Source organism: Pan troglodytes, chromosome 10 (assembly GCF_028858775.2).
Source record: "Pan troglodytes isolate AG18354 chromosome 10, NHGRI_mPanTro3-v2.0_pri, whole genome shotgun sequence".
Classification (NCBI taxonomy): domain Eukaryota; kingdom Metazoa; phylum Chordata; class Mammalia; order Primates; family Hominidae; genus Pan; species Pan troglodytes.
In genome coordinates this window covers 73,455,607-73,481,831 of record NC_072408.2, presented here as the reverse complement: position 1 = coordinate 73,481,831, position 26,225 = coordinate 73,455,607, and the positions used below count along the sequence as shown (strand labels likewise).

General features: G+C 38.0%; 1 protein-coding gene and 1 long non-coding RNA gene across 2 annotated transcripts; one reads left to right on the top strand and one right to left on the bottom strand.

The window, feature by feature from the left end:
* The first annotated feature begins 251 nt into the window (after positions 1–251).
* On the top strand, positions 252–19,324 carry CMAS (cytidine monophosphate N-acetylneuraminic acid synthetase). Its single transcript, NM_001280379.1, is given in 8 exon segments — positions 252–597; positions 8,840–8,982; positions 9,146–9,301; positions 12,232–12,365; positions 14,492–14,586; positions 14,933–15,104; positions 15,934–16,087; positions 18,782–19,324. Coding segments are annotated over 8 exon segments (1,305 nt in total). The 5' UTR covers positions 252–337; the 3' UTR covers positions 18,973–19,324.
* On the bottom strand, positions 17,160–25,765 carry LOC104001594 (uncharacterized). Its single transcript, XR_673468.5, has 4 exons — positions 24,234–25,765; positions 22,524–22,681; positions 20,006–20,096; positions 17,160–17,568 (listed from the first exon to the last, which is right to left on the bottom strand). It is a non-coding gene; the product is annotated as an uncharacterized LOC104001594 (long non-coding RNA).
* Between the last annotated feature and the right edge of the window lie 460 nt (positions 25,766–26,225).

Sequence of the window (26,225 nt, the reverse complement as noted above, 5' to 3'; positions counted from 1 at the left end):
AAGTTCTTTAGCAATTATAAATAATTTTTTTTAATTTTAGAAATTTACAGACACTTGCAAGCACCCCAAAAGCCGCACTTCCTCCAAATATCTCTGGACTCCCACTGCTTGACTTAGTTTTGGGGTCACCTCATCAGAGCCTACTTGGCCTACTGGCCCCAGACGAGGCGGCCGCGGACTACAATTCCCAGCGAGCACCGCGAGGGGCGGGGAGGGGGCGGGGCGAGGGACGGCCGCGCGCGCCAGCTGCCAGGCGGGGATCGGGCGGCGCCGAGCTGAGGTGGTGAGGGACTAGCTCCCGGATGTGGAGAAGCTGGGGAGAAGGCGTGGGAGGAAGATGGACTCGGTGGAGAAGGGGGCCGCCACCTCCGTCTCCAACCCGCGGGGGCGACCGTCCCGGGGCCGGCCGCCGAAGCTCCAGCGCAACTCTCGCGGCGGCCAGGGCCGAGGTGTGGAGAAGCCGCCGCACCTGGCAGCCCTAATTCTGGCCCGGGGAGGCAGCAAAGGCATCCCCCTGAAGAACATTAAGCACCTGGCGGGGGTCCCGCTCATTGGCTGGGTCCTGCGTGCGGCCCTGGATTCAGGGGCCTTCCAGAGGTGCGCATGTGCGAGAGTGGGCGGCGCGGCCTGGGCGGGGGTCGGGAGAGGGAGTCGGGCTGCTGGAGGGGCTGGGGCCTCCGGGGCCACCGCTCTTGGAAGGGGGCCATCTCTCATGCCAGGGATGTGCAAGATCCGGGGTGCCTGGGGCCGGGCTGAGAGCCCAGGAGGAAGGGCTCCAGCTCCTTCCTTGTTCCGTAGCTGCCAATGGTCATAACCTGGGACAGTTTCTGTCTCCGCCCTTGAGAATCATCCGTAAAAGGGGAGATTACACCTCCCCAACCGTCCCCTCCTCCCGGGTTGACCTTACGGGGAAAAGTAAAGGAGGCCACCCCGGTGCAACATCTGTGATAATATGTGAACTTCTTTGGATGGGGGCCATCGAAGCTCCCCTGTTGCTCAGCCTCTGATAACTGCTTGGTGCTGCTCGATTAGGGAGGCATCAGGTTCATGAATGGAGTTGAGTGTCGGGGTGTCAGAGCTGAATTTCAAGCTCAGCTTGGAGATCTTTTCCTAACCTTTGAAAAATACTCTAGCTATCTGCCTGTGAGTCAGCACAATCTAGAAAACTCCCTACATTTATAAATACGTGAGACTCAGTGGGAAGGTGTACAACTGACTGTTTTATGATATATTAATACTTATAAATCATTTAATCATACTTTTGGAACCTCACCTGCCCTAAGGACAGTTTTAATTATGCATAATTTAGATACATTGCCAAATTGGTCAGGAGTTACAAGCTGATGTCATTCATAAAAGAAGGGAGATCGAATTCTGTGCCAAGAATGAATTTACACATATAGCTTCAACCTAACTACATTTGAATGTGTCGTTATTGTGGAAATTAATTTATGTTAACCTTTTGATGTTTCGATTTTTAAAGAGAGGACTGTTTTTGAAGTCATCTCTTTTTCTTTTTGAACCTATATTTGCTTACCCATATTAATATATGGGTAAATGATTTTCATTTAACCAGTCTTGTTCAAAAAAGGGAGATGCCAAAAAAGTATAAATATACGAATTTTTTTAATGTTTCAACCCAAAAGAAGTCCTGGATGGACCAAGGCAAATAGGAGCCACCACTCAGAAGATAACACTAGTGCAATAGGAAGTGTGCGAAGGAGAGATAGGGAAGGACCTGGGGATTTTGTTCAATTCAGTAGCTATTTACTGAGCCCTAATTTCTGCTATACATGTCCAAGGGAATACCAAGATGATTGGGACACAGTTTTTGTCCTTGTGAAGCTCACAGACTTTAGGATATTTTTACATTCTTAGGGTACAAACTAAAAAGGACTGAGAGAAGTAGGTGCATCCAGCCTGCAGTAATATAGTGAAATATCATTTTTGTGAAATGAACTAGAGATCAAAATCATATTCACAGTAAATGGAGAACAAAACTGTTAATACCATTTACAACTCTTAGGTTGTATATATCAGGAAACCCTGTTCAAACTGGCATAATGAAAGAGGGAAAGGCTTATTAAGGTACAGTCAGATTCAAGGACAAAAAAATGATTCATTCATTCAGCATACTTACTGCCTCCCTACTATGTAACAGGCACTGTTGTATGTACCGAACCAGGTGTAGTAGCAGTAGAGACAGCCCTTAGTCTCATAGAGCTTACGTTATAATAAGGAAAGACATGCAGTATACAAGAACATTAATGTGTGTTGTATCACGTTATGATAAATGTTTTTAAGAAAAAGTAAAGCAGGATAAGAGGATGGTGCACTTTGTTGCCAGAATCCTCAATTTCTTAGCTCTGGATAGACCCTTTATGGTTTCAAGGTGGTTGTACTGAGAACTGTAGAACTCTCAGGGTACCTAATGACTTGCTCCAAACCTCTGCTCCAAGAGACTTGACCAAGCCCTAGCATGGCTTCTAGCAGCTTAAGGCCATGTCCCTAGGATGATCTCAGGTTCCCTTAAAATGGCTTCCTGAAGAGGCTCAAAGCTGCCAGCATTTCCTGATTGTTCCAGGAAAAACCTGGTGATAGGCCTCTGAACCCTCTTTTAGAGCAATTAGTTTAGAAAGCTTGCAATTATAAAAACTTTCCCTGCCTTTTGAGATGTAAATCTACCACACAAAACTGTTTCCTCAAGGACCTGAGAGCCCCAGAACCCTGTCAGTGAAATGCAAACATTCTAGGAAATAACTCTTACTCTCCTTCCCAGTCCCTCTGGGAAGATAAAGGGCAAAGTTCAGTGGACACCTTGCTTCAACTTGCTCAGTTGCCTTGTCTCATAAAGATAGAAGATTGTTTCTCTTCAGATAAGCACCAGTTAACAAATCCATATGGCCTAGTCACACGGACTAAGCCCTGTTAGCACCCCTCAGTGCCTTTCCCTTAGCACAACTCAGCCTTTAAAGTCTCCAGCCTTTCGTTTTCTGGGGCTGTGAATGCAATTCACGTTGGACTCTTTTCCCTATTGCAGTAGTAGCAGAATACAATCTGTCCTTAACACTTTAGTCGCCGATTTTGTGTGTCTTTGATAGCAGTCCTCATATTCTTACAGGTTTAAATGTAAGTCAGAAGGAGTGTTCTCCTCGAAGCTGGAAGTTTCATTGTGCCTCATTGGGTGCCCTGCTCATTCTTCAACCAGTCACTATGGCAAGAGGAACATAGTGCTTGTATTGCTACAGTATAGCTTCATCTTCCACTCTTGAAACCAGCGATGGAGCCCCCACTGAAAAACATGACAGGTTCATCAAGCGGAAAATTGGAGTACAATTACCAAAAGTGAGGGGGAATAGATTCTGTTGGTCAGAACCCAACAACCAACCATTACAGCAGGCATTGGGGATTTTGCTATGAAATGATTGGAAAATATATATATATATTGACCAATGATTTTCCCATTTCCACATTTTAGCATTTGTACAAAACTTCTTTTAAAAAAAAGACTCTAGTATCAACCTTTTCTGTATCAAGTAGTTTTATTTAATACTTCTAGACTAGAGTGTAAACTCATTGACCACAGGGATAATGTTTTATACTTCTTCAAGCCACCTATGGTATCTGTCACTATATCAGTGGTGGCGATTAGAAGAAATAAAATTGGCTGGGCACGACGGCTCACACCTGTAATCCCAGCACTTTAGGAGGCCGAAGGCAGGCGGAGGCCAGGAGTTGAAGACCAGCCTGGCCAACATGGCGAAACCCCATCTCTACCAAAAATACAAAAATTAGCCAGTTGTGGTGGTGTATGCATGTAATCCCAGCTACTCAGGAGGCTGAGGCAGGGGAATCACCTGAACCCGGGAGGCGGAGGTTGCAGTGAGCCGAGATTGGACCACTGCACTCTAGCCTGGGCAACAGAGCAAGACTCTGTCTTAAAATATATATATATATATATATTTTTTTTCTAAACTAGCAAAATGAATGTATTTCTAACTTAACAGTATCATGTAACAATGTGAATTTACTCTGTTCAAGTTTTGTGGCTATGTGCTATTTGTCATCCTTTCCAGGCATCTGGAGAGATTAGGTCAAAAGGTAATAGAAGGGACCAGCACTTCTTCCTCCATGAAGCCTTTACTGATCCCCTCAGTGAAAAGTAATTGTGCCTTTGTTTTCCCATACATAGCTACGTCGTTTGTACCTTCATTTAGTGCATGCCCTATGCAGGGAGATAAGATCACAGACTCTGAAATCAAACTGTGGATTTGAATTCCAGCATCACCATGTGTTAACTGTGCAAACTTGGGTAAATCGCTTAACCTCTCTGTGCCTCAGTCTCTTCATCTGCAAAATGTACTGAAGTGTCTGCCTCACAGGCTTGTGGAGGGAATTAAGTGAGATAATGTATGTGCAGCCCTTAGAATAGTGCCTGGCACATAGTATGTATCTGTTATTGACATTTTCCTCCTATGTAGAAGGTTTTTACTATCTTCCATGCTTGTAAAATGGGAAACTCTCCCATTGCTTGTCAAACGGGAAAGTTGTAATGATCTTTAAAATTATTTCTGGTGCTAACATTCTTTGACTTTGAAGAGTTAGTGGAAAGATGTCTTTATTCTCTTTTTCAGTTTCAGTGGCCAGAGCAGACTTTTTCTGTAAAGGGCCAGATAGTAAATATTTTAGGTTTTGTAAGCCAGATGGTCTTTGTTGCAACCACTCAGCTCTGCTGTTGTGTATGTTGTGAAGGTGGCCATGACAATACATAAATGAAAGAGTGTGGCTGTATTCCAATAAAATGTTACAGAAACAGGCTGAGGAGTGGGCAGAATTTGGCCTGGGGAGACTCCTGCCATACTAGGTGAGAAGCTAAGCTTCTTATGAGCAGGTACCCTCTTATTCATCATGGTGTGCTTTATATACTAGATCATTAAAATGTGTTGACTTATATTCACTTGACTTACTATGAAGCTGTAAGAGGACTTTGGAGCACCCTTCCTGCCTCCTACCCTCTCTTTTGTTTCTTCAAAAAATGTTTACCTTAGGAGAGAGCTGAAGAAAATTGCAGCTGTCTGATTTGTGTTTTTCAGGGCTCAAAGATACCTTTGAGATTATTTTGTTCAAAACCACGATTTGACTTAATTGAGGCAGATTTCTCTGGCCTGCTCAGAATCAAAGCTAACAGTACTTTTCAAGGTTGCTAACTTTGCATACTAACTAGGCTAGTTAGTAGTTAAGAAAAATGCTGAGATAATTTTTTTTCCTTTAGTAAAGAGTTATTGCCAGAGTTGATTTTGTAAGAGCTTAATTTTCAACAGTGGTTCCGTGCTGTGTAAGTAAACCTCAGAACAAATTGATTTGTAAGTGTTGCCTAACATACTTAGGAAAAGTAAACATGTTTTAGTTTTATGCTTAGGGTATAGACTTTTGATTAATGAAAGGCCTATGCTGTTATTATCCCTAAAATGGCAGCTTCTGATTTAAAATAGTTATCACAGGCACCATGGTTGATATTCCTGTTGGTCCTGTTAGATGTGGTGTGACTTCATTTGAGGCTAAAGCCATTGGCATTAGACTTTGACATTCACTCTGCTTGACTGGCCTGTTTGTTCACTTGCTCATTTTCTCTTTTGCCTAGCCCCATCTTATGTCCCTAAACCAAAGGAAAATTATCTACTCAGTCTCTTTCATAGGTTATGATCATAGTATTTTAAGTGTACATATGGGATACTGTTTTCATATTTTTTTCACGGTGTAATTGCTTAACATACAAATTAGACATTTGGACCTTTGAAGGTCTGGAAGCAGAACTTCTGAAGATTGAGTGTGAGGATTAAATGAGACAGAGTAGATGTTACTTTATTACCATTCCTATTTTGGTATTTTGAATAGCTAACATTTATTAAATGTTTATTCTGTAGTAAATGGTTTATATTTAATCCTCTAAACCATATGAGGTACCCACTATTATTACTTACCTCCATTTTACTGAAAATTGAGGCATAGGGAGATATGGATTTTTCCCATGGTCATATAGCTAGCATGTGGTGGAGCCAGAATTGAACCTCTTCCTTCAGAAACCATCCTTTTAATCCCTTACTGTTTCATTCATTCAACAGATCTATATTGAGCACCTGATATGTAGCAGGCACTGTGAAAGTACTTTGTAAAAAGTAAAGCACTGAAAAGAGCGTAGTTACTTAATTGATCCCTCGCTTCTCTTTTCCTAATGGTTTAAAGAGAATTACACCGCTATATTGGCCTCAGTCTCTGTCAGTAGGCCAAGACTTTCTCAAGAAAATAAACTACGCTCTATATGTTATTACATCCCTAGTGTCCAGAATCGTGCGTGGGACAGAATAAGCACTTAGTAAATAGTTCATAAATTAAGGATGAATGAATGAAAGAAGGAAGGAAGGAAGAAAAGCAAACCTCCTCCAAAATTCTATTTTTTTTTCTTGCTTTTTAAACATTACTTAAAGACCACTGAACCCTCTGGTATTGAATTTTCATTGCAGTAAAAATCAGGATAATGAAGTAAATGCCTTCAGCAATTTATTTCAATTAATGTAAATTAGATGCCAAATTACCATGTCTTTTGCCCTGTTTATTTTTTATTGTATTCTAATTTCATCTTATCCTCTCGTCACCTCTATTTTAAAAATGCACTAGGTTTTCATTGCTACTTTACTTTGTTATATACCTTTGACTATGACATTTCCCAAGAGAACATTTTTTTCCCACTATTTCAGATTTCAAGATGGAGGAAAATGGGGGCTCCTGCGTTCGCCCTGCATAGAGTGACATAAGTAGATATCACGGGATTCTTGACCCCTAGCCAGTGGCTCATCTTGTTTGCTAGGCTTTCTTTGATTATTTTTTCTTACTGACTTTATCCCTTGATTTAAATCCTTCTATAAATATTAAAGGGAATAAACGAAATAAATAAATGAAATCCAGGGATGTTAGAAGATTTTCTTTAGTTTTTCACTTTCTTTCCACTCATGATAATTGAGCATAGACAAACATGCAGTTCAGCCGAGCGTGGTGGCTTACACCTGTAATCCTAGCATTTTGGGAGGCTGAGGTGGGAGGGTCACTTGAGGTCAGGAGTTTGAGACCATCCTGGCCAACATGGCAAAACCCCATCTTTACTAAAAATTGGTCGGGCGTGGTGACAAATGCCTGTAATCCCAGCTACTCAGGAGCCTAAGGCATGAGAATCGCTTGAACCTGGGAGGTGGAGGTTGCAGTGAGCAGATAATGGGCCACTGTACTCCAGCCTGGGTGATAGAGCAAGACTCTGTCAAAAAAACAAACAAACAAAACATGCAGTTCATCTTTCCCTCAGTAGATATCGAAAGAGTGGGATAAAAGGAAAAAAATATATGTGTGTGTGTATATGTATACATATACACACACACATATACACATTATGTATATACGTTGTATATAATTTTGTATGTATATAAAATAATGTGTATATATGTTTGTGTGTGTATATATATATATATATACCAAGTATATATATACACACACACGTACACCAAAGACTATAAGTCATTAAGATATCTTTGCATAAATCACTATTAAAACATGGTGGGGTTTTGTTGTTGTTTTTTGTCTTTTTTTTGAGACAGGGTCTTGCTGTGTCTCTCAGGCTGGAGTGCAGTGGCGCGATCTCGGCTCACTGCAACCTCTGCCTCCCAGGTTCAAGCGATCCTCCTGTCTCAGCCTCTCTAGTAGCTGGGATTACAGGTGTGCATCACCATGCCCAGCTAATTTTTGTATGTTTAGTAGAGTCTGGGTTTCACCGTGTTGGCCAGGCTGGTCTCCATCTCGTGACCTCAGGTGATCCACCCGCCTCGGCTTCCCAAAGTGTTGGGATTACAGGTGTGAGACTCCAGGCCTGACCAAACATTGTGGCTAGAGTAGTATTTACATCTTCTGCATCTAGCAGTGGGAATTTGTGACTGTCCAGGAAACAAAACTTCAATAGAAACTGGTACCCCTCTCCAAAACAGCATTTTGCCTACTCATCATTTTGTAAAGGCTAAATAGGCAACCTTGTAACCTGCGGTTAATAGAGTATTAAGTTAAATTCTTTTGAGCCAATGAAGTCATGTTCTTCATGTTTGTTGTTATCAATGGCTATAACCCAGCTGATTCTACATCTATATACCCATTGTTTGTTGTTTAAAAAAGAAAGAGTTGTTTCATCTGATTTTTTTTGAGCCCAGACTTGGGCATTTATTATCTTCGAAGCTTGAAACTGTTTCACCTTTAGGGTTTGGCTAAGCCAAGTCCATTTTTTTTTTTTTAGCAAGCATATTAAAATATTTTATACAATATTTTGGATTTGGATGGAGAATAGGCAAGATCTTTAATTTTCTTTAGATTTGACTTCTAGTGCCTTTTAAAAAACGTTTATTTTAGGTTCAGGGGTACATGGCAGGCTTGTTACAGAGGTAAGTTGCATGTTGCAGGGGTTCGGTGTACAGATTATTTCGTCATCCAGGTAGTAAGCATAGTACCTGATAGGTAGTTTTTTGATCCTCACCCTCCTCCCACCCTCTACCCTCAAGTAGGCCCCAGTGTCTGTTGTTCCTTTCTTTATATAAAGCATATCTAGGACTGCATTTTTATTCATTAATATATTTATATACAAAATACTTTATAATTTCTTACATTTTATACTCCTTTGGATCTGTAACATTATCATTGTGCAAAAAATATTCTCACATTATATAAGCTGTATTTTATGGTTACAGAGCTCCATTTTATTGTTAATGATTTCTTTTGATTTGGCTGTTAATTTCTTTTGATATCTGAACAGTGTATGGGTTTCGACAGACCATGATGAAATTGAGAATGTGGCCAAACAATTTGGTGCACAAGTTCATCGAAGAAGTTCTGAAGTTTCAAAAGACAGCTCTACCTCACTAGATGCCATCATAGAATTTCTTAATTATCATAATGGTATGAATTTGATTAATAGTTTTTTCAAACCCTTATGTACTTTTCTACTTCCTTTATTATCTTATAAGACTTGTTTTAACATTTGAATTCCAAACCTTAATATTACTTGCTTGCAAGGAACTTTTTTTTTTAATATCCTTTTCATTTCTCTTGTCTTTTTAAGAGGTTGACATTGTAGGAAATATTCAAGCTACTTCTCCATGTTTACATCCTACTGATCTTCAAAAAGTTGCAGAAATGATTCGAGAAGAAGGATATGATTCTGTTTTCTCTGTTGTGAGACGCCATCAGTTTCGATGGAGTGAAATTCAGAAAGGAGGTAATCCCTTTTCAGTCTTTATTTTAGCTCATTTTATTGAGAATCAATTTTTTTGTATATAAATATCCTTTAGGCATGAGGAGAGTAAAAGGGGAGCTGTAAAAGAGAGTATTTGACTCATTACTTTAGTAGGTAATGACATTTACAATCAGCTGTAAATCTGTTGTCGAGCCAACACAGCTAGACCAAATTAATTCTTTGCTTTACTCTTTACAAAGGGACATTCTAATCCTCTTATTTCTATTTGCCTTTCGAGGCAGATATGCTGTTTTTCTAGATGAAATACTTTTATGTTTGTTCTAGACATGTTTGATGAACTCCATACAAATCATATGGAGATAGAAAGCATCCACCAAAGTGTTCTGAAGGATCTCAAGAATGACATTTTGAAGTTCTTCCCCAAATTCCTAACTCCATATATAAGAAGGGTTCCCTAGGGTTTACTAGGCATTTTGCCTGCCATGTCCGGTGTGCTATAAATCTTATCCGGAGAATTATTATAAACACTGTGTTTTTCCATTCAGTAATGTACATTTTAGTTGTTTCTTAGGAATTCCATTTTCTGTTGAAATTTTCCATTTTTTAATCCATTTTAAAAAAAGGTCATTTCCTCTAATTTAACATATTTTTGATAGCTATTTGAAAGTCCTCGATTGCAGATTTCAACATCTAGTCACTTACAGTTCTGTACTCTGCTTCTCTCTTGATTGTGAGTCACCTATTTCTGCCTCATTTGGCTCATGTTTAATTGTATATCTGGCATAGACACTTGAGTACATATTTTCCTCCAGAGAGGGTACACCTTTTCTTCTATCAGGAAGATAGGATAAGGGGCTGATCACTTTGATTCAATTAGGAGTTGGGCTGGGTTGAAACTTTAATTTCATCTCACCTCTTAGTATAGGTGTCTTATTAGGAGATACATCTTGTATGTGTTACTGACACTCACATCCATACCCTACTCTTGCTAACAAGACCAAGGGATCTAATGACCACAATACTATTATGATGTCTCCCTGCTTTCCAGCCCATTCCCAGCTTCCCACACAGTACACTCAGCCAAAGTCTTGTAGGGGGGAAGCATTAGGTGGGGAAAAACTAGCTATATGTTTGTGGTTCCTACAGATGACAATCTGTAACTCAAGTCCACAGGGTCATTGAAAGCCCTTCTAGTTTTTGCCTACCTCAGCAGAGTCCCTCTGATTATGCAAAGCTTGATCTTTCTTGTACCTTCTCCTCATACTCAGCAGATATGCCCAGGGAGAAAGCAGCCACTGATACTAGGAAAGATTTGTCCCTCTCTTTTCTTCAAAGTACCACTTGAATTATCTAGTTGGTTTATTACCTGTCTCTACCCCTAGATTGTATACTTTTTGAGAGTAGAGAGAGTTCTGGTCACTACTCTGTAGCCAGTGCCCATAAAGCTATGTTATCTCTAGCTATTTAATTTGTATTTGCTAAGGTTTTTTCCTGGGTTATTTCAAACACTGGGGTGGAATTGAACAGGGGATGGTTTAGTTAAACAAGTAAGTAGAGGTTATTCCTAGAAGCCTGTATAAACACAGAAATGGCAGCAAAAAGTGAAGAAAGATTCTGGAGAGTAACCAGCTATTACACACACACACACACACACATACACACATTTGAGGAAAACTCAGTGGAAAGGCAAAGGAATCTCTACATGACAGTACCAAAGTCTTCATTGATTACATTATGTTCTATTCATTAATGTTGACATTGCTGAGCCTTTATTATCAGGTATACTCATAAACATAATTTATTATTATGTTTAGTATATTTTTAACTAATGGTAAGAATGTATAATATGTTACATAAACATTTTCATCAATATAAAATCTTCAATAATTTAATGGAGAAATCTTTACTTTTCAGCAATAATTGTATAAAAACTTCTCAACCACATTAGATAAATAAAACTTATTTCTGTATATGCAAACAATGAGAACTAGATTAAAGGGCCCAAATATTAATATAGGTATTTTATGACAAATTCAGTTCTTTTAAAGCTACTTTAAGGTTGTCTTGATGTCCTCCCAAAGCATAATATTTGTATGAATACCTTAATTGTTCCACATTTCATTATAAAATACTTTAGTTTTCTAGTAGCTATTGGAAAGCAAAGATAAATCATCAGAATTATTACAGATTTTATTCCTTTAAAAAAGTTCTTTTTTTTTTTTTTGAGACAGAGTCTCACTCTGTTGCCCAGGCTGGATGGAGTACAGTGGTGCAATCTCGGCTCACTGCAATCTCCACCCCCCGGGTTCAAGCGATTCTCCTGCCTCAGCCTCCCAAGTAGCTGGGATTACAGGTACCCACCACCATGCCTGGCTCAATTTGTGTTTTTAGTGGAGATGGCGTTTCACTATGTTGGCTGGGCTGCTCTCGAACTCCTGACCTCAAGTGATCCGCCCGCCTTGGCCTCCACAGTGCTGGGATTACAGGCGTGAATCACCACATTCAGCCTAAAAAAAGTTCTTTATCAGGCCGGGCGCAGTGGCTCATGCCTGTAATTCCAGCACTTTGGGAGGCCGAGGTGGGCAGATCACGAGGTCAGGAGTTCGAGACCAGCCCGGACAACATGGTGAAACTCCATCTCCACTAAAAATACAAAAATTAGCCAGGTGTGGTGGTGCATGCCTGTAGTCCCAGCTACTTGGGAGGCTGAGGCAGGAGAATCGCTTGAACCCAGGAGGCGGAGGTTGCAGTGAGCCAAGATCGCACCATTGCACTCCAGCCTGGGTGACAGAGCGAGACTCTGTCTCAAAAAAAAAAAAAAAAAAAAGTTCTTTATCTAGATAAAGAAATGCTCTGCATTCTGAGTTCATTTTTATTAACTTTTTTAGTTACTAAATTAACACTTTCTATATTCAGGGCAACGTGGACTTACTCTAACTTTTTGCTTTTAGTTCGTGAAGTGACCGAACCTCTGAATTTAAATCCAGCTAAACGGCCTCGTCGACAAGACTGGGATGGAGAATTATATGAAAATGGCTCATTTTATTTTGCTAAAAGACATTTGATAGAGATGGGTTACTTGCAGGTTTGTACCTTCATTTTGCATAACCCTTTTAAGCGCTTTTGTAGGCATACTTTGAGTTCTAGGGAAGAAGTATGGTACAATTTCTTTATGATGAAGAAAAGTATCAACCTATAGAGGAAAGGTAATAGCTAACAACATTTGCTATCTGAGGCATTTATCCTGCAGGTTTACCCCAAAGTGATCTTTGGAATCCATTCAGTAAATATGCAAGGAATTCTGCTACAACGATAAAAAAATGAATCAAGTACTGCGTGTCTACACATGTCCTGGTACTCATATTATTCCACTCAAAACTATGTAATCCATGTTTGTGTTATAGTTATATTGTGGCTGTAGGGTTGAATAACTTCTATTGCTTTAAAAAGACAAATAATTTCATAGAGGTGAAAAGAGTTATGACCTGGGTGTCAGGAAACCCGGAATCTTTATATATATATATATATATATATATATATATATATATATTTATTATACTTTAAGTCAACTGCCTCTTACTATGTAAGCTTGAATATGTATCATTTTATCTGTCCTGACTCTCATTTCTCTCATTTTCAAATAACAGATTCAATGTCTCTCTCATTTTAGAGCCTGCAACATGGTTGCATCATATATTTCTTAACTTGTTAATTTTAGTTATCATTATTATTTATTATTTACTGTGTACTGCAGAGTAGGTGAAACACTTTGCATATGTTATGTAATCTGCATAGCGAATGAATGGACATTTCTACCCAGTTTTACAGAGGAGGAAAACTGCCTCACTGAAATATGAAGTAATTGACTCAAGGCAAAAACAGCTAATAAATGGTACTGTCAGGATTTGGATTCAGGTTCTTATGTTACTCAAGAAATAGCGGTTTTAAAGAGAGAGAGAGAGAAACCTCTCCATTGTGTAATAAAAATTCTAATGGGACTATTATTCTGAGCAAAAGAGAGAAAAACATTTTTACAAATCTTCTGGTCAATGTATAGGCAAACTATAGACTAGCTGTTTAGTTAAATTTAAGTGTTCAGACAAATTAGATTTGACACACATAGATATTACCATTTTTAAGCTTTTTTCTAAGGAGGACCATGATTAACCCATTCCTAAAGTGTGGAGAAAAATGTTTCTCATTAACACAAGGTTTATGAAGAGACTGACAATTCTGAAAAAAAAAAGTGAAATTGAAATTGTCCAGTAATTGATCTTGTCATTCAAATAATTACTATCAGAAGAAAGACCCTTTCTCTTGCTGACCCTTGCCTAGAATCAAGAGACTGCCCTTGCCTTTGCCCGCATGTGACTTGGATGACTATTAGTCATTTTCATCAGTAGCTCAGAGATCTAAGAAAACTCTGTACAACAGATGCTACAGTTATTTTTCCTCCCCTGTGTTGCCTGTTAGTTGCAAATTAGAACAGAAGTTCCAAAAACCTTTATACTGCTTTTGGATGATGACAGGAGAGACTTCTTGAAAAAAAGGAGGATATGATTAAGGGATTCCCACAAAATCCCTTGTGGTCAGAAACCTGGAGGATGTAATATTTCTGCTTTTTTCAATATTAAAATAGAAATTTTCTTAAATAGGGAACTTGAACTGTTTAGAAAGAATTTGAAAAATGTTAAGGTTATTTCTTTTGTGTGAGCTTTCTCCTTAAAAAAAAAAAAAAAAAAGCTGGGCGTGGTGGCTGAAGCATGTCATCCCAGCAATTTGAGAGGCCAGCTTGAGGCCTCAAGGGAATAGCTTGAGGCCAGGTTTCCAAGACCAGCCTTGGCAACATAGCAAGATTTTATATCTACAAAAAACTTTAAAAATTTAGCCGGACATGGTGCTGTATACCTGTAGTACCAGATCCTTAGGAGGCTGAGGTGGGAGGATTGCTTGAGCCTAAGATTTCAAGGTTATAATGAGCCATGATTGCATCATTGCACTCCAGCCCGGGAGGCAGAGCGAAACCCTGACTCGAAAAAATAAAAAAGTAAAAATAAATTTAAAAATCATTTTTATGTGACTGATTTTTACTGGGTTATTCATTTTTCTCAGTACTGTAGAAATGAATTCATTGTTCTGTATTATAATAAAGTTTTGATATATGTGAATGAATATTAAAAACAGTATTCATGACATTTATACTACCTTTAGGGTGGAAAAATGGCATACTACGAAATGCGAGCTGAACATAGTGTGGATATAGATGTGGATATTGATTGGCCTATTGCAGAGCAAAGAGTATTAAGGTAAAAACAAACCTTTATAACCTTTGTACTAAATCTTAATTATATTTCTAGATACTGATTTCTGATACTTCAAACATCTTAGGATCTTTGTAATTACTTTGTTCATGTGAGGAAGACATATGTAAAATATGTGTTTACATGGCTTCAATGAAGTGAGAAACATCTGGTTAGACCACACTACTTTTACTTACTGTACTATATGTTAAAATATATATGTGAAGTAAATTTGGAGAGTAATGTTTGAATAATTGAATGGAGGGTGACATTTCATGTATTGGTTTAGCCAGATGAGAGGGAGTGATTAGTACTGCACTTGTACTCAAAGGTCTATTTTGGTTTCTTTTAGATATGGCTATTTTGGCAAAGAGAAGCTTAAGGAAATAAAACTTTTGGTTTGCAATATTGATGGATGTCTCACCAATGGCCACATTTATGTATCAGGAGACCAAAAAGAAATAATATCTTATGATGTAAAAGATGCTATTGGGATAAGTTTATTAAAGAAAAGTGGTATTGAGGTATGTGCTCCCTGAATATAGCAGTATTTTATAATATTTTGATTCAGGGTCAAAGAACATGCAAGGAATTAAGAGATTTAAATTTTTAGTATTAACTCTTAAAATATCTGAAATTTGGCCTTCATACGCCTAGAAAATTATTATACTATTTAGTTTTAGATGAGTAGAATTAGGAATTTGTTAATCAGCAAATAATATTTCTTGTTTACTCAGTAAATATAAACATAACTACTTTTAAATGGGAGCTATCTAGTGTTTCCCAAAGGATCTTGCAGCAAGAAAGATTCCCTAGATAATAGGTGTACCATTTTAGAAAAGGACGATATCCTGTGGATTTTTAAAATCTAGCTTATTCTTATGAATGACATTTTTGATTCAAAATAACTTAACGTTTAAGTGTATTTTTTTTAAATGAAAGCTAGCTAAGATAATTATAATTTACCAGAAATCCTAAATATGTATTGCTAAGCAGCACAAGAGAGAGGTTATAGACTTTCCTCTGGATAAATTGAATTATAGGAGAATCTTAGAGTAGTATCAGACAATATATGTTGTAATTTTTACCTGTAGATAGAATCCTTTCTATTGTAGAAAATAAAATACTGTGTCTCACCTTTATTGGGCTATGAGAAATAAAATGAGCTTTGTTTTAAAGCATCGTGATTTTAAAACGACAGTCAGTTTTCTTACTTGGACCTTCAGAAGGTCAAAAGATGACTCGTTTGTGATTTGGACTGTCTACAAGGTCAATTATTATGAAAGATTTCTGTTTTCTTCACTTTTTAATTTTTCCCTTCTTCCTCCAATCCTTTTTTTTTTTTTTTTTAAGGTGAGGCTAATCTCAGAAAGGGCCTGTTCAAAGCAGACGCTGTCTTCTTTAAAACTGGATTGCAAAATGGAAGTCAGTGTATCAGACAAGCTAGCAGTTGTAGATGAATGGAGAAAAGAAATGGGCCTGTGCTGGAAAGAAGTGGCATATCTTGGTTGGTATCTTTTTATTCACCCATAGTAAAATGGACCAGGATTTATTTACTTATTTTTAAAGAAATACATAAATGACAAAGCACATCCTCCAAATGGGTATGATTGTAGGGAAATAGGAACTCTCTTAACACTGCTGATCAAACTGTTAAACTGGGACAGTCTTTCTGGAGGTTAGTTTGATAATAGGTATCAAATGTAGAATGATTATTAGCACAAGCTGTGAAGTCAGACTGTACCACTGATTAGCCAGTTGTGAAAAGATGAATGTTGTTTCCTCATTTGTAAACTGGAGATATCAAGAGTACCTATTACCGTAGGGCTCTGGAAGGGATTAATAAAATAATATGAGTAAAGCACTTAGCAGAATTTCTAGTACATAGGAATTACACTCTGAATATTTTTTGCTGCTAATTGAATGTACATACTTTTTCCTCCAAATTCCAATTCCAGGAAAGAAATGAGACAAATGGGCCAATAGTGAAGTTAAAAGAACCCACTTAAATGTCCTGTGAAAAATAGAATATCCCTAAAAAGGATTACTATGCAACCATTACAAACAGTGCTGTGACCTGTATTTATTTGCATGAGCAAATATAACAATGTTTTTCACTTTGATATTAAGCAATACACTTACCAGGTACCTATGATGATACGCAGCATGGAACTGGTTGTGGGAACTGTAGGCTTTCTGCTTGCAGAGCTTACAGTCTGATGATGTCAACATTTTAAAATTGATAAGTTATTAAGATGCATAATAACTATAAATCATGTATGAAAGCAGTATTTACAAGGGTAATATGAGCCTCAAAATAAGAAGCACAGGAAAAACTTTGGGAGCATGTGATCTAGAGACTTCAGGAATAACCCTTAAACCACACATGAAGATTTAATGGACATAAATGCTGCAGAATGTTTGTTAAAGACAGATCCAATTTTTATTAGAAGAAAATTTTAATGGAATGTATAACAAATTCCAACTATACTTATTATCTTTGGGATGTTAAGCAAGCTTCTGTATACCTTAGTTTTCTGCTTAGAATATAAACACAAACCAAATTTTATAAAGCCATTAGAAAGAAAAACAAAGATAATATAAAATGCTTAACATAGTGCCTACAGATAGTAATAAGTGTATCATTTATATAGGTAAAACTCTAGAATTATATGTGTCAAAATGTAGTGATTATCTACAAATAGTGATAATTAGGATGATTGTGACTTTTTTGCTTCTATTTTTTAAAAAAATATTTCTACCACGAATACGCATTACTTATATGACATTAAAAAAAACACACACACACACTTTAAAAGGAGAGGTAAGAAAATGGAGAAGAGCATTTACATTTTTATTTAAAACTCACAGCAGGCCAGGCATGATGGCTCATGCCTACAATCCCACCACTTTGGGAAGCGGAGGCAGGCAGATCCCTGGAGCTCAGGAGTTTTAGACCAGCCTGTGAAACATAGTGAGGCCCCATGTCTACAAAAAAAAATAATAATAATAACTCACCAATGTTTTATATGGGTGACATAAGTGTATAAAAATGTATTTCTTAAAAAAATCAATACTTTTATAAGTAAAATTTAGTAAATAGAGCTTAAAGGCTGGATTATGCAAATACTAATTTTTTTTATTTTAGTGAAAACGATTTAAATTTCAACACATTTAATAATAAATGAGAAAATTTCAGTAGATAAGCATAGAACAAATGTAAAAGAAACTCTCTTCAACCAAGATTGTATTATTGTATGTGGTCTAAAGTATAGTAATAGTTTTACTCAGAATGGTGAATTAAAGATACTGGGAGCTTCTGAAATGCATCCTATTCCAAAAAAGGGGTTAACAGAGAGGGAGGAAAAGGATATCGTTATGTCAGTATGATTTAGTATCTATTTTTATTCTTTAAAAATGGTAATTTTTCAGCAAATATTAATAAATGGCATACCAATCAGAACCATTACAGATTAAAAGAGATTTAAGAGATATATATATATATATATATATATATATATATATATATATATAAACAAAAGACCATATGTTAACCTTATTTCATTCCTGATTCAAATAAGTCAGCTATAAAAGGACAATTTTGAGACAGCTGGGGGTATCTCAACATATACTAGGTTATTAGAGGATATTAAGGAACTATTACTGATTTTGTGGGTTTAATGATATTCTGTCAGATAAAAAATTATATTTATCAGAGATAAATATTGAAGAGTTTTTGGATAAAATATTATGTCTGGGAATTCCTTCTTCTCCCTTTCCCCAAATAAACTAGGGGGCAGTGCATAGAAAACAATATTACTAAGTGATTTTAAATTCTGATAATTTTTCAATATAAAATTGGGGTTCTCGCATATGTTTGAAATTTTGCTTAATGAAAAATTTAAATAACTTAGAATTCATATATAAAATTTCTAACATTTGTAATATGCATGGCAGGTAGCAATTATGCTCCATTCTTCTTCTCTAGCTCATAAGAGTTTATTTTTGATTGCTTAGGGAAAACCCTGGACCTCAATTATACTGTAAAATATTTTTGTTCCATCTAATCTTTAGTATTCTTATATGCAGTGCCCCTAGGTCTTACTGAAGTTGCCAGAGTTACCTGTTGGTTGCTGTCTGCATTATTTAGCTAGAATATTGTCTCTTTAAATGTTTGCTCAGTATTTATTTTACTTGATAGGAAATGAAGTGTCTGATGAAGAGTGCTTGAAGAGAGTGGGCCTAAGTGGCGCTCCTGCTGATGCCTGTTCTACTGCCCAGAAGGCTGTTGGATACATTTGCAAATGTAATGGTGGCCGTGGTGCCATCCGAGAATTTGCAGAGCACATTTTCCTACTAATGGAAAAGGTTAATAATTCATGCCAAAAATAGAAATTAGCGTAATATTGAGAAAAAAATGATACAGCCTTCTTCAGCCAGTTTGCTTTTATTTTTGATTAAGTAAATTCCATGTTGTAATGTTACAGAGAGTGTGATTTGGTTTGTGATATATATATATTGTGCTCTACTTTTCTCTTTACGCAAGATAATTATTTAGAGACTGATTACAGTCTTTCTCAGATTTTTAGTAAATGCAAGTAAGAACATCATCGAAATTCACTTTGTATTGTACCCTGTAAAACTGTGTGTTTGTGTGCTTTCAAAGATGTTGGGATTTTATTTATCTGGGGACAGTGTGTATGGTAAGACATGCCCTTCTATTAATAAAATTACATTTCTCAAACTTGATGAAAACTGCCTTGTTGCTCTAGAAGAAATTTACCATGCATTTTCTTTCTTTCCTTTAAACATTAACCAATCTTAGTGAGAAACAAGCCACTTGATGCCGGGGTAGAGCATCTGATTGTACTTCACATATGTATACGTAACAGCATATGGTCTATGTGGGGGTTGGTTCCAGGACCACCCACATATACCAAAATCTGTGCATACTCAAGTACCACAGTCAACACTGTTGAACCCACATATACAAAAAGTGGGCCCTCCATATACTGCATGATTCACATGCATTTTTGATCTGCACATGGTTAAAAAAATTCACGTAAAAGTGGACCACACAATTCAAACCCATGTTGTTCAAGGATCAGCAGTATACACAAAGACAAATATCCAAATAAATTTATATATTATGAAGATTATGTATTTATTTGGAGGAAGCAAATTATTTGCAGTTACCCCTGAGAGATAATGGTAATTTTGCATACAGGAATATCTTAGAGATATTACGGGTTTGGTTCCAGACCGTTGCAATAAAGCGAGTCATAGGAATTTTTTGGATGCCAGGTACATAAAATGTTATGTTTAAAGTAAACTGTAGTCTATTAAGTGTGCAGTAGCATTATGCCCAGATAAACAATGTATATACCTTAATTTAAAAATATTGCTTAAAAATGCTAACAATTACCTGAGCCTACAGCGAGTCAATCTTTCTGCTGCTGAAGGATGTTGCCTTGAACAGTGGTGGTTGCTGAAGGTTGAGGTGGCTGTGACGGTTCCTTAAAATAAGACAACAATGAAGTTTACCACATCAATTGACTCATGAAAGATTTCTCTCTAGTGTGTGATGCTGTTTGATAGCATTTTACTCACAATTGAACATCTTTCAAAATTGAAGTCAGTTCTCTCAAGCCACTGTTTTATCAGCTACATTTATGTAATTTTCTAAATTATTGGTTGTCACTTTGTGTTCATAGCATCTTTACCAAGAGTAGATTCTATCTCATGAAACCACATTTTTTGCTTATCCGTAAGAAGCAACTCCTCATCTATTCAAGTTTATCATGAGATTGCAGTGATTCAGTTACATCTTCAGGCTCCACATCTAACTTCATTCTCTTACTATTTATACCATATCTACAGTTACTTCCTCCACTGAAATCTTGAGCCCCTCAAAGTCATCCATGAGGGTTTGGAATCAACTTCCAAACTCTCATTAATGTTGATATTTTGACCTCCTTCTATGAATCATGAATTCTGTTTTTTTGTTTGTTTGTTTGTTTTGAGATGGAGTCTCGCTCTGTCGCCCAGGCTGGAGTGCAGTGATGCAATCTTGGCTCACTGCAAGCTCCACCTCCTGGGTTCACGCCATTCTCCTGCCTCAGCCTCCCAAGTAGCTGGGACTACAGGCGCCCACCACCATACCCAGCTCATTTTTGGTATTTTCAGTAGAGACAGGGTTTCACCATGTTAGCCAGGATGGTCTCGATCTCCTGACCTCGTGATCCACCCGCCTTGGCCTCCCAGAATCATGAATGTTCTTAATGGCATCTAGAATAGTGAATACTTTCCAGAAAGTTTTCGATTTACCTATTTCCAACAGAGGAATCACTATTGATGGCAGCAATACCCCTAGAACTGTATTTTTTAAATAACAAGACTTGAAAGTTGAAATTATGCATTGATCCATGGCTTCAGAATGGATGTTGTATTAGCAGGCATGAAAACAACATGAATCTGCTAGTACATCTCCATCAGAACACGTGGGTGACCGGGTGCATTGTTCATAAGCAGTAACATTTTGAAGGAATCTCTTTTTCTGAGCAGTAGGTTTCAACAGTTGGCTTAAAATATCCAGTAAACCATGTTATAAACGGTTGTGCTATCACCCAGGCTTTTCTGTTTCATTTATACTGCACAGGCGTGGTAGATTTAGCATTATTCTTAAGGGTCCTAGGGTTTTTAGAATGGTATTGAGGATCAGCTTCAATGTAAAATCATGGCTGCTTTAACGTTCTAACAAAAGGATCAGCCTGTCCTTTGAAGATTTGAAGCCAGACACTGACTTTTTTCTAGCTATGAAAATCCTAGCTGGCATCTTCCAACAGAAGGCTGTTTGGTCAACACTGAAAATCTGTTGTTGAGTGTAGCCACCTTCGTCAATCATCTTAGCTAGATCTTCTGGATAACATGCTGCAGCTTGTACAACAGCACTTGCTGCTTTTCACCTTGCATTTTTATGTAATGGAGATGCTTCATTCCTTAAACCTCATGAACCAACATCTGCTAGCTACCTGCTTTTCTCCTGTAGCTTCTCCATCTCTCTCAGCCTTCATAGAATTGAAGTGAGTTAGGGCCTTGCTCTGGATTAGGCTTTGGCTTAAGGTAGTGTTGTGGCCTGTTTGATCTTCTTTCCAGACCACTTGAACTGTCTTCATCTCAGAAAGAAGGCTGTTTGACTTTCTTATTATTTGTGTGTTCACTTAAGTAGCACTTTGAGTTTCCTTCTATAACTTTTTCTTTGTATTTAAAACTTTGCTGACCATTTGGCACAAGAGGCCCAGCTTTCAGCCTATTTTGGCTTTTGACATGCTTTCCTCACTAAGCTTAATCATTGCTAGCTTTTGATTTACAGTGAGTGATGTGTGACTCTTCCTTTCACATGAGTACTTAGGGGCCATTGTAAGCTTACTAATTGACCTAATTTCAATATTGTTGTGTCTCGGGGAATAGGGAGGCCCAAGAAGAGGAAGAGAGATGAGGGAGCAGGTGGTTGGTGGAGCAGTCAGAACACACACAATATTTATGGATTAAGTTTTCTGTCTCTATGAGCATAGTTCACAACCCCCAAAACAATTACAACAGTAACATGAAAGATCACAGATTCACAGACCATCATAACAGATATAATAATAATGAAAAAGTTTGAACTATTGTGAGAATTACTAAATTGTGACACAAAGACATGAAATCAGTAAATGCTGTTGGACAAATTGTGCCAATAGACTTGCTTGATGCAAAGTTGCCACAAACCTTCAATTTCTAATAAACAGTATCTGTGAAGTACAATAAAGCAAAGCTCAATAAAACATGGTATGCCTGTATTATATATGGTTATCGTCACAACTTTACAGCTGACATAAATCACTCTTCTACCTGATTAGATTCTAATAGTGGAGCATTATCTCATAAATGTGGATATTTACCTGATAAAAATCATTTTTGGTGGAACATTTACATCTATTTCCACCATAAAAATAATTCATGTAAAACTCTGACAAGAAGTTGACCTTCCAGGTCAACTATACAGGAAGCTGCTTTCCTCTGTCAGGACTGTTGGATTTGGGTACTCCAGAGTATGCCCCTGTAGAACAGACATAAGTTGGAGAAAAAAAAAAAAAACACCAATTTATTTTAAAAACTTTAAATTAATGGTTTATTTTAAATTAAACCATTAAACCAAAATTAATGGTTTATTTATTTTAAAGCTATTAAAATAAATTAATGGCTTATTAATTTTCTTTACATCTTGTCCTAGTTTTACTCTCATCCTTCCGGTTTTCCTGCTATTAAGTTTATTTTTTCCCACCCCTTTACATTTACACATCCACAAAGGTTCTAACCCCACTTCTTGTTCTTTCCCAGGTATCACATCTTTATTCAAGGTTTCAGCTACAATCTCCATGCAGACGAAACTCAAATATAATCTTCAACCCCAATACTCTGTTGTGAGTTCTAGTCACATCTCAAATTCTTCATATTGTAGGCCAGGCTCCTGGACTTCATCCCTCAAGTTTCTGATTTTATCATTATTAAAATCTTACAGCTTTTCAGTTTCTCCTTTTTATCTCTATTCAGATACCAAAGCTTGAGTTTGATACTACTAACCCAGTGTCCTTTCAATTTATTCAGTACTGTCACCAGATTACTTGTTCAGATTTTTGCTAGTTGTTAACCTTTTTGAGATCTTTTAGTGACTCCATGCTGACGACCACAGAATAAAACATACTTCAAACGAAACACTGTAGCCTGGTCACAACCTAATATTTCCAGCCGTCGTTCCTACAAGTTATTGTGGGCCTCTTCACCCCAGTCATAGCTTATTCTCAAGTCCTACCTTTATCAGCATGAACAATTCATTCCTCAAAAAACTTCTGCTAAAATACCTCCAAAATCAATTTCTCTGTATGAGTATAAACCATATTGGAGTCCTTGTTTCGTTTCAATGACTCCAAGCCAAGTACAAGGAGATAATTCAGTTCTCACTGTTACAACTACTTCCTGTGTTCCTAGTAGTAGGAAATCTTACTCAAGAAAATATCACATGTTCAGCTCCAATATGTAAGGAACTTAGAAGTTGCCATTCCCATCCTTACATCCAGAAAAACTGGACAAACTGGATTTTGTCCCATCCTTACATCCAGAAAAACTGGATTTTGGTAAGTCCAAAAATCAATGGCTTTTGGACCTACCAGAGAACCAAGGACTCAGGGCAAACAGCCACCCATCTGGAGAGATATGCACATCCAGTGAGATACAAGAGCATCTGATACTTGCTTACTTTTGCCACACATCCAGCAGAAGCTCCTGGATGCCCTAAGCTGATAGGAACACTTAACTAGTAATTTTCATGAATTGCTAGACCCTGAGTATGGTCTAATGTGAGAGTGAGAAACTCCTCGTGGTTGCTGTCATGCAGGGGGCAGGCGTGGAAATACTGGAAATACTGGTATTTCCAGAAATACCAGTGGGTTCTCACAGGGAGGTTCTGAGGATTCAAGAATAATCTTCCAATGGCCCTGGTAGGAGGAGGTAAAGAATAGTCATTGTTAAATCCTGCCAGCCCCTTCTCCCTCACAAAGAACTTGTCTCCAGTAGAAAGGACTTCTCCCCAGAGGGCAATACTGAAAACTCACCTAGCTAGGAGAACTCTGAACTCTGCTCAACTCCAGCCCACTTTCCCATCTCACCTAAGGGACAAAAAAATCCATAGTCAGCAGGGGAGAAGGCGGCAAGGAAGTCGATTGAGAATGCCACAGCCAGGGAAAATGGGGAGCAATGGGAAAAAAAACTATCCCCCTGGAGGAGAAATTGAAACACTTGCGAAGGTCATCTCCCAAGACACAAGCCCACTAAAAGACCAAGACACAGATGATTTTAGAGTGCTCCCTCTGTTCCACACCATACACTACACCAATAAGTCTCCAATGTAATAAAAGTGGATTTCAGCCAAAAAAGCTACAAGACACAGATTTTCTCTAAGGAAAAAATACAAAAGGAAGTCTTAAAGCCAAAAACAAGGACACTGAAAGAATTTGAAATCTCTGGTATCTATAGCTATAAGAAAGATTAAATCGCATTTTAACTCCGAGCAAGATTAATATAATTTTTCACACTAAGGACTTCTCTTGGTACCTATTACCTTAGGCAATATATCTGGTTTTCAACAACAATAACAACAGAAATTGTAAGATATACCAAAAACAAGAAAAAGCAGGGTCTGAAGAGACAAAATAGTCATCAGGTTCAGACTCAGATATGACACAGATTCTGGTACTATCAGGCAGGCAATTTAAAATGCCATGGTAACCAAAACACAGGTTCAGCCACTTGCCACGTGCAGAGTCCAATTAACAAAAGCAACTTCTGGTATAAAGAAAGTGACTTTTTATTCCAAAACTTGCTTAGGGGAAGAAGTATAGGCTCTTGCCTTTAAGAGTACTGCTTTGCTTTTGGAGCAGAAAGCAAGTGGTTTTAAAGGGGGCCTGGCATGCTAGCATGAATGGCATCCAGAGGAGAAGGAGCAGGTGTGTATTAGTTTCAGCGGCTTATTGACCCCTGGGCAGTTTAGCAGGTGGCTGCTGGCCCCTTCATGGGAAGATCTAGGTAGTAAAAGCTTTTGAAAATTCTCCAGGTGAGAGAGAGTTTTGCAGCAGGCACACTTTGGATTGTAGATGGACTGTTTTTCGAGGCAGCCTCCTGGTGGAGAGTTCTGCTCTTGAGCTTCTGAGCACATAGTTAAATGAACGTGCCCTGTAGGGAGTATCTGATGAAGTGGTTGTAAAGACTATACTTCCATTTCTAAAGAGTTAACTAGAGAAATGGGGAAATGGAAGAAAGAGAAGAGAGTGAGAAAATAAACTATCTCTTAGAAAAATGGGAGTATAGCTGGGCGTGGTGGCTCACGCTCGTAATCCCAGCACTTTGGGAGGCCAAGGTGGGCGGATCATGAGGTCAGGAGTTCTAGACCAGCCTGACCAACACAGTGAAACCCCATCTCTACTAAAAATATAGAAATTAGCTGGGCGTGGTGGTGGGCGCTTGTAATCCCAGCTACTTGGGAGGCTGAGGCAGGAGAATCACTTGAACCCGGGAGGCAGAAGTTGCAGTTAGCCGAGATCGTGCCATTGCACTCCAGCCTGGGCGACAGAGCTAGGCTCCATCTCAAAAAAAAAAAAAAAAGAAAAAAGAAAAGAAAAATGGGAGTATTGGGTTACGATTCCCCACTGCCAAGTTCCATTTCATTTCTATGGGATTTAGGTGCCATATTCATTCTGGCTGCTTCCTGCTGAAAGGGGCATAGTCATTGTGCATCAGAATGGAACTGATCTATTTGGAACTGGAAATATTCATGAGTACCCGGATTTACAGACGATATTGGTTGGAACATTATACTGTGAGGTCTGGAAAGTATATGAAAAATCCTGTCTTGCATTTCTCTACACAGGGTGCAACAGTAGTAAAATCCAAAGCAGAGAAGTATGCCTATTCTTGCAGCCAGGGCTAAACTGATAAGTAGCTTCCACCACCAGGACAATCCTGACCTGAAACTGAATGCTAACTATTGATCTAGCAATATGTGGGGTTAGAAATAGCTTTGATTTGTTGGTTTGTGTCTTGCAGGCTAT